This window comes from Coregonus clupeaformis, chromosome 15, assembly GCF_020615455.1.
Source record: "Coregonus clupeaformis isolate EN_2021a chromosome 15, ASM2061545v1, whole genome shotgun sequence".
NCBI classification, from domain to species: Eukaryota; Metazoa; Chordata; class Actinopteri; order Salmoniformes; family Salmonidae; genus Coregonus; species Coregonus clupeaformis.
In genome coordinates, this window is record NC_059206.1 from 44974764 (window position 1) to 44983210 (window position 8447).

The 8447-nt window shown below is 44.8% G+C and overlaps 2 protein-coding genes across 6 annotated transcripts; one reads left to right on the forward strand and one right to left on the reverse strand.

Annotated features, from left to right (window-relative positions):
- The first annotated feature begins 3332 nt into the window (after nucleotides 1–3332).
- Nucleotides 3333–6773, forward strand: LOC121582342 (serine/arginine-rich splicing factor 9). Of its 5 annotated transcripts, XM_041898065.2 has the most exons (6): nucleotides 3426–3645; nucleotides 4303–4350; nucleotides 4613–4792; nucleotides 4971–5167; nucleotides 5742–5914; nucleotides 6034–6773. In XM_041898065.2, exons 3-6 carry the CDS (start codon nucleotides 4635–4637, stop codon nucleotides 6265–6267), a joined length of 762 nt encoding a protein of 253 aa, XP_041753999.2. In that variant the 5' UTR covers nucleotides 3426–3645; nucleotides 4303–4350; nucleotides 4613–4634; the 3' UTR covers nucleotides 6268–6773. The 5 variants fall into 5 exon arrangements, with proteins under 5 accessions (XP_041754001.2, XP_041753999.2, XP_045081111.1 ...); XM_041898067.2 differs by lacking the exons at nucleotides 3426–3645; nucleotides 4303–4350 and adding an exon at nucleotides 3333–3419; XM_045225176.1 differs by having other exon boundaries at nucleotides 4303–4792.
- Nucleotides 6774–6958: 185 nt separating this feature from the next.
- On the reverse strand, nucleotides 6959–8446 carry LOC121582343 (TP53-regulated inhibitor of apoptosis 1-like). Its single transcript, XM_041898068.2, has 2 exons — nucleotides 8010–8446; nucleotides 6959–7680 (listed from the first exon to the last, which is right to left on the reverse strand). Exons 1-2 carry the CDS (start codon nucleotides 8346–8348, stop codon nucleotides 7603–7605), a joined length of 417 nt encoding a protein of 138 aa, XP_041754002.1. The 5' UTR covers nucleotides 8349–8446; the 3' UTR covers nucleotides 6959–7602.
- Nucleotide 8447: the final 1 nt, after the last annotated feature.

Here is an 8447-nt window from a genome sequence, read left to right on the forward strand (position 1 = left end):
ATAGTGTCTGATCGGGGTCCCCAGTTCACCTCTAGAGTCTGGAGGGCGTTTATGGAACGTCTGGGGGTCTCGATTAGCCTTACCTCAGGTTTTCACCCCGAGAGTAATGGGCAGGTGGAGAGAGTGAACCAGGATGTGGGTAGGTTTCTGAGGTCGTATTGCCAGGACCGGCAAGAGGAGTGGTCGGGATATATTCCCTGGGCAGAGATAGCCCAAAACTCACTCCGCCATTCGTCCACTAACCTTACGCCTTTCCAGTGTGTGCTAGGTTATCAGCCGGCCCTGGCACCTTGGCATCAGAGCCAGACCGAAGCCCCTGCGGTGGACGAGTGGTTTCGGCGCTCTGAAGAAACTTGGAACGCTGCGCATGTCCATCGGCAGCGGGCTATCAGGCGGCAAAAGGCGAGCGCCGATCGCCACCGCAGTGAGGCTCCGGTGTATGCACCGGGAGATCGGGTCTGGCTCTCGACCCGAAACCTGCCCCTTCGCCTGCCCTGCCGGAAGCTGGGTCGGCGGTTTGTGGGGCCATTTAAAGTCCTGAGGAGACTGAACGAGGTATGCTATAGGTTACAACTGCCCATTAATTACCGCATTAACCCCTCGTTCCATGTGTCTCTCCTCAGGCCGGTGGTGGCTGGTCCACTCCAGAAGAGTGAGGTATGAGAGGCTCCTCCGCCCCCGTTGGACATCGAGGGGGCTCCGGCGTACTCAGTCCGTTCCATCTTGGATTCGAGGCGTCGGACGGGGGGCCTGCAGTATCTCGTGGAGTGGGAGGGGTACGGTCTGGAGGAACGGTGCTAGGTCCCCAGGAGGGACATCCTAGATCCCTCCATGTTGAGGGACTTCCACCAGAGTCATCCGACTCGCCCTGCTCCGCGTCCTCCTGGCCGTCCCCGAGGCCGGGGTTGGCGCACGGCTGAAGCCGCGCGTCAAGGGGGGGGTACTGTCACGGAATCAGCCGAGGCTGCTCCTCCTCCTTGCTCGGGCAGGGTTCGGCGTTCGTCGTCCCCGGAGTACAAGCTGCTACCGATCTATGTTTCTGTGTTTGACTTGTTTTGTCTTAATTGTGTACACCTGTTTCCTATTATGTTGTATTGTATTCCCTATATAACCCTCTGTTGTTCATTGTGTGTTGTGTGTGATTGTTCTCGTCATTTTCGGCAGTTGCTATTGTGCGGGTTTTCTCCACCCTGTTTGGAGGTTGTTTTGTACTCTGGTTACTTTGTTAGTAAAAGTATGTTTCCAGTAGCTCGGTGTCCTGCGTTTGGCTTCGCCTACCGCATTCACGTCGCACTTTGACAGTTATATTAAATAAAGTGCCTTATAATATAAAACACATGGAACTTGCTAAAGTCATACAGTGAGGGAAAAAAGTATTTGATCCCCTGCTGATTTTGTACATTTGCCCACTGACATAGAAATGATCAGTCTATAATTTTAATGGTAGGTTTATTTGAACAGTGAGAGACAGAATAACAACAACAAAATCCAGAAAAACACATGTCAAAAATGTTATAAATTGATTTGCATTTTAATTTGGGAAATAAGTATTTGACCCCTTCTCAATCAGAAATATTTCTGTCTCCCAGGTGTCTTTTATATAGGTAACGAGCTGAGATTAGGAGGACACTCTTAAAGGGAGAGCTCCTAATCTCAGCTTGTTACCTGTATAAAAGACACCTGTCCACAGAAGCAATCCATCAATCAGATTCCAAACTCTCCACCATGGCCAAGACCAAAGAGCTCTCCAAGGATGTCAGGGATAAGATTGTAGACCTACACAAGGCTGGAATGGGCTACAAGACCATTGCCATGCAGCTTGGTGAGAAGGTGACAACAGTTGGTGTGATTATTCGCAAATGGAAGAAACACAAAATAACTGTCAATCTCCCTCGGCCTGGGGCTCCATGCAAGATCTCACCTCTTGGAGTTGCAATGATCATGAGAACGGTGAGGAATCAGCCCAGAACTACACGGGAGGATCTTGTCAATGATCTCAAGGCAGCTGGGACCATAGTCACCAAGAAAACAATTGGTAACACACTACGCCATGAAGGACTGAAATCCTGCAGCACCCGCAAGGTACCCCTGCTCAAGAAAGCACATATACAGGACCGTCTGAAGTTTGCCAATGAACATCTGAATGATTCAGAGGAGAACTGGGTGAAAGTGTTGTGGTCAGATGAGACCAAAATCGAGCTCTTTGGCATCAACTCAACTCGCCGTGTTTGGAGGAGGAGGAATGCTGCCTATGACCCCAAGAACACCATCCCCACCGTCAAACATGGAGGTGGAAACATTATGCTTTGGGGGTGTTTTTCCGCTAAGGGGACAGGACAACTTCACCGCATCAAAGGGACGATGGACGGGGCCATATACTGTCAAATCTTGGGTGAGAACCTCCTTCCCTCAGCCAGGGCATTGAAAATGGGTTGTGGATGGGTATTCCAGCATGACAATGACCCAAAACACACGGCCAAGGCAACAAAGGAGTGGCTCAAGAAGGAGCACATTAAGGTCCTGGAGTGGCCTAGCCAGTCTCCAGACCTTAATCCCATAGAAAATCTGTGTCAATCATTGGGGAATAGACTCTACAAAGTGTTGAATGCGTTCCACAGGGATTCCGGGCCATGTTGACTCAAATGCTCCCCCCAGTTGTGTCAAGTTGGCCAGATGTCCTTCAGGTGGTGGACCATTCTTGATACACACGGGAAACTGTTGAGCGTGAAAGACCCAGCAGCGTTGCAGTTCTTGACACAAACCGGTGCGCCTGGCACCTACTACCATACCCCGTTCAAAGGCACTTAAATATTTTGTCTTGCCCATTCACCCTCTGAATGGCACACACACACAATCCATGCCTCAAGGCTTAAAAATCATTTTTTAACCTGTCTCCTCCCCTTCAGCTACACGGACATCAATAAGGGATCGTAGCTTTCACCTGGATTCACTTGGTCAGTCTACCTCATGGAAAGAGCAGGTGTTGATAATGTTTTGTACACTCAGTGTATATTGCATTATAAATAGTAATTAAGTATATATTGCTACAAATCTCGATCTTCATAAAAGTATTAAGTAGGCCAGTTAATTAAATTAACATGACATTGGGTAAATTATCTGACATTATTGTCAATTTCATGGACTGTCCTTGCATCCATAGCTTGAAGTGTGATTATTTGCCAGCCCCATCCAACCCTCAGTTTACCAAACAAAGTAACAGGGTCAGTCTGTTGAAATTACCGATTGTGCCTTGCTTCCAAATGAAAGATTATATTGATTAGCCTATGCAAATCATTTCCTGTCTCAAAAGTGGGCGGGTATTTCTGACGTAGTGAACCTGCGACAGCTCAAACTGACTTCCTGTATTGAGGAAGAGACTGCTAGATAGCGTTCCCGTATTTTACATAAATTACACTGAGGTACGTCTGGAATTAATTATTTTTTATAACAAATAATTCGCTACTCATAAACATTCATAACCGATCAAAGTACCTGTTGCTATTTACAGTTTAAAATTGAAGAGGAGAGTAGATTTTAGCGTTAGTATTTCTGACGTAGAGATCGAGCGACAGCTCGAGCTGACATTCTGCATTGAGGAAGAGACTGCTAGATAGCGTTCCCGTATTTTACATAAATTACACTGAGGTATGTCTGAAATTAATTATTTTTTATAGCATATAATTCGCTACTCATAAACATTAATAACCGATCGACGTACCTGTTGCTATTTACACTTTAAAATGGGAAGAGGAGAGTAGACGATAGCATTAGTTAGCTAACGTTAGCCTAGCTGGCAAGGATGGAATCAACAAAGAAGAGTACTAACTAACGAGCTAAATTAACGTTTGCTAGCTACTACTGTAGCGAACATCACCTAGTCAATCAATCACTTCCGTGTTGTGTTGTTAGAACACATTTGCGGATCTAGTTAGCTAGCAAACTAGCTAATATTAGCGAATCGAATTTGTCCATTCACTGTATTTCAAATACAAACACATTGCTAGTTAGCGATGTTGATAGTTTAGCACGCTAACTTTAGCGTCTTGTTTCTGACTGCGTTGTGTACCTGAAGTGCCAGCCCTCTTTGCAGTGTGTTTAGCTAACTGTAGCCCGCCTCTCTTTGCTACGAAGCCTAACTATCGAAGTGGTTTGTAAATGATAGATTACGTCACTTTGAGGGAAGGTCAGCAGTACCAGAGTAGTACTAGCTAGCTAGCCACTAATTAGCGTGTGTTCAAACGACTTCTGATGGCTGTATGATTTATGAGTCCAAGGCATTCATCATTATCCTGTGTTTTAAAGCTTTCAGACTGGTCCAAGTTGCTGTGCTGATTGTCTTGAACTGAACATGTAACGTTACTTCTACTACTCCTGCTCCACAAAGATTCTAGATTTTTCCAAATTAAAGCATTAGAAGAGAATGGACAAAAATGTGGATTGGGACTAGGATTAGGATATGGATTCTAGATTTTTGGGGGGTAAATTAAAGCATTAGAAGAGGATGGATTTGGATTTGGATTGGGACTAGGATTAGGATATGGATCACCTCCACCTTTGTTCTTGGAATGGATCAGTGAGTTTGAAGCCTGCAGGTGCCTTCGGTTTATTTTAGCAGGGCCTATCCAATACCAACAATGACTGATGGAAGGATCTACGTGGGAAATCTTCCAATGGATGTCCAGGAGAGGGACATAGAGGATCTCTTCTTCAAATATGGAAAAATTCGGGATGTCGAACTAAAGAATAACAGGGGAACCATCCCTTTTGCTTTTGTTCGCTTCGAAGATCCACGGTGAGTTCCTGGGATGAGTGTACACGTCCAATCACAATACCTGGCTGTTTGGCTAGCTGTTCTCCTCTGATTTAGTAACATCGCCTGGGACTGACCTCAGTGAACGGATGGAGAAGGCGTTGCCAAGTGTATATCCCTTAGGCAAGTAAGTAAGGAGTTCTGTGCTCTCTTCTCTTAGGGATGCAGAAGATGCTGTCTATGGAAGGAATGGATATGGATTCGGAGACTCCAAGCTGCGTGTAGAATACCCTCGCTCCTCTGGCGCCAAATTTAGTGGCCCTATGGGAGGCGGAGAAAGAGGAGGAGAAGGAGGGGGTCCTAGGGGGAGGTTTGGGCCCCCAACTCGGCGATCTGAGTTCCGGGTGATAGTGACTGGTAGGTGGACGTTCTGAGTCGTAGGCAGTGTTGTTTTTGTTTCTCTCTCTCTCTCTTGGCGGACTGGAGGTCAACCGGACTAAGTGGAGGTCAAGTCAGCTGCCCAAATCAAACAGGAACAAAACAGTAAAAACTCTAACTGATCATGTTGACTGCATATACCCAAACACCGGCCATAGTGACTGGTAGGTGTATGTTTTATCATTCATTTTTGTTTTACCCATTGTTTGGGGATATTTCTCTATTGTATCTGTGTTGTATGTCCTCTAATATAGCTAGACGTTCCTATTTCTTAGCTTTCAATCTGGCAGTCAGATCATACGTCACTTTTCTTTCAAATCAAAGGAAAATATTAGTCGAGACTGACAGTATTTACATACTTATAGTATCCCTCAGCTTTGCATGAAATTTAGACACGTGAATTGGGGATATGCCACTTGAAACAGGTCTATTGTAAACTGTAGATGAAAAGGCATAGTTGATGGTATGAAAAGAATCACTCTTCCACTCCAATAAGCATTATGCAGAGTTGGCAGCTTCTGGTAAAATGACAATGTGCTGTCTCCTCTCCCAGGCTTGCCCCCAACAGGCAGCTGGCAGGATCTGAAAGACCACATGCGTGAGGCAGGGGATGTGTGTTTCGCTGACGTGCAGCGGGATGGTGAAGGGGTGGTGGAGTTTGTCCGTCGGGAGGACATGGAATATGCCCTGCGCAGACTGGACAGGACTGAGTTCCGTTCCCATCAGGTGAGTACACCTCTCCACAGCAAAACATGTCAAAAATGAGTGCATTTGCGAGTTACAAGCTTATTCAAGCTCATGACGGAAGATGGTCTCCTCAGACATTTGCTCTGTATGTCCCTCAGGGAGAGATGGCGAATATTCGTGTCCACGGAGAACGGGGTGCCAGTTATGGTCGCTCGCGGTCCCGCTCCAGATCCCCCCGGGGGCGTGGCTACTCACCACCTCCTTACAAAAGCAGAGGGTCCCCTCCACAGCGCTACCAGTCACCTCCACGGCGCCCTGTGTCCCGCCATAGCCCCCCAGCGAGGCGACATCCAGTAACGAACCACAGCCCGCCCCCACGGCACTATCGGTAGACCAGCCAGCCATTCACAAGAGGGCACTGATGATTAGGGGCAGTTTAATTATGTTTTGTTTATCACAGATATCCTCCCTGATACACACAAATAATTGTCCCCCTTTTGCTTGCTATGTGCATTCCATGGTCAGTCACCCCTGCCTTCTTGTTGGCCTTAATATGGTTGATTTATTTTCCTGTTGATTTGATGTAAGCATCAGTTCCCTGTGTCAGCTCACTGTAGTCCGCTCAGTTCTGATGTCTGGTGAGACCATTTGTTAACTTGTCAATTTACTAGGTCATGTATGAACATGATCCATTTGTGATGAACATTGCCCTGAGAATAGTGTGACACTCAACAAAAACTAAATGTGAACATCTGCCTGCATTGTCTATTTTTAAATGAATTGTAAGTGTGAACCTCCTAAGTGTCTGAATACATTTGGAAATTGTTTGATTGTAATCTGCTGGTAAACCTGAAATCCTTAAATTTGTTTTATTTTAAATAAATGTTGAACTTTTTAATCAGTTCATTCCTTTACTTCCCCTCACAATGTTTTGGTAACCTGTGGTGGCTGTATGCAAGATCAGTTAGTTTTTCAATTAAAGCACTGAAACAAACCAAACACCTGCACTCACTCAATGGGTTGTCACATTGCAGATTGGGGGGTGTCCACCCGCAGAGCTGAAAATATGAATTGGTAGTAATGTAACATGATTATTATATTTATTGCTTTGTCAATGTATATGTCAATCACAACATTACACCACACTGAACTAAATAAATGCCAGTAAAAAAAAAAACACGGGGCGACGAGAGACTCACAAAAATTATAATCTTGCACAGTGTAAACCAAATGAATGTCCTTGTATGATGTTGATGACCTTTCTCTTCAAGCCTAATGCATCCACATTGATGCCATCTTCAGTTGTCTTGTGAGGGACATTAAGCCAGGGCCCTCTAATAGACATCGACAATTCCTGAAATGAAAAGAATTCACACAAAAAATCCCTTTGCAAAGCATCATAGTCCTTTACAATGATTATCTAATGTGACCACCACATTACATGCATCTTGTGACCATGGATGTTTATTGGTCTGACCCAAATGTCTGGATTTATAGGTTCCTCTTGTAATCAATGCCCAACATACAAAGTCCAATCCCAATTGTCATTCAGCACTTTGGATCCTTCATATGAATGCTCATTAGTCTCCACACTAGAGGGACAGCGACCTCAAACAAAACCCAATCCAAGCTAAATTGGTGGAAACCCTGTGCATGTTCCATTGCATGCCCAGTAAGCAATGCCAGTGAGTCACAAGGCAATGTTGTTGGGGAGATCCTCCATCTCCTCATCTGTCAGCTTTCTCTTTATTTGGGCCCATGAATTCTACGCCATCAATGGGAATGTCCTTTTCTTTTATGGCCTTCTGCAAATCCAAGCACAACATATGTAGCTGTATCATTAGACACTTGCATCTGACATTTAAAAAGACAATGGATTGAGAGGATAGGCCTATTTCATGAAATGAGGATATTTATTTCCAATAAATAAAATGATGCCCTTTAGTCAAAGATTGTTATAACAAACTACGTTTCCCCTTTTATCTGTGTTTCAGTCCTTTGAAGAATATACTTCTGGGGCCTGACAAGCTAACAGTACGTCGTACAGCAGTTATCAATGCGTGGTGTATATGAGCAAACAGCAGGCAGATAGCTAGCTAACAACATACGTCCGTGTTTGATATAATGTATTTACCTGGACACAATGCTGATATTTCTTGAACATTTCGGTACAGGGATCACCGCTTCGATCTCCCTTCAAGAATTTCTCAGCAAACCAACGGTTAAAGCACTGGTCATATTCCCGTTTTAGGTCAGTGCAGCCCTCTCCAACACTATTCATCTTCAATGCAGAATAACCATAGACCGTATGAGGATAAAAAATACTGAAAGAATAAAGATAACGATAAATTATTGAATTTATTGCAACCAAACTTCTCTTCCGTACAGTTCTCTTGACTTTCCTTGAACCATGTGATCTGATTGGCCAAACAGCATGGCGTATGTTCACGACGTAGTTAAACAAGCGACACATTGTTAAAGCGAAAGAACACTTTGGCTACAGGAACAAAATGTGATAACATGGCTTGACGAAAGACAGCACAGAGTGAGATGCAATGAATTAAACCAAACT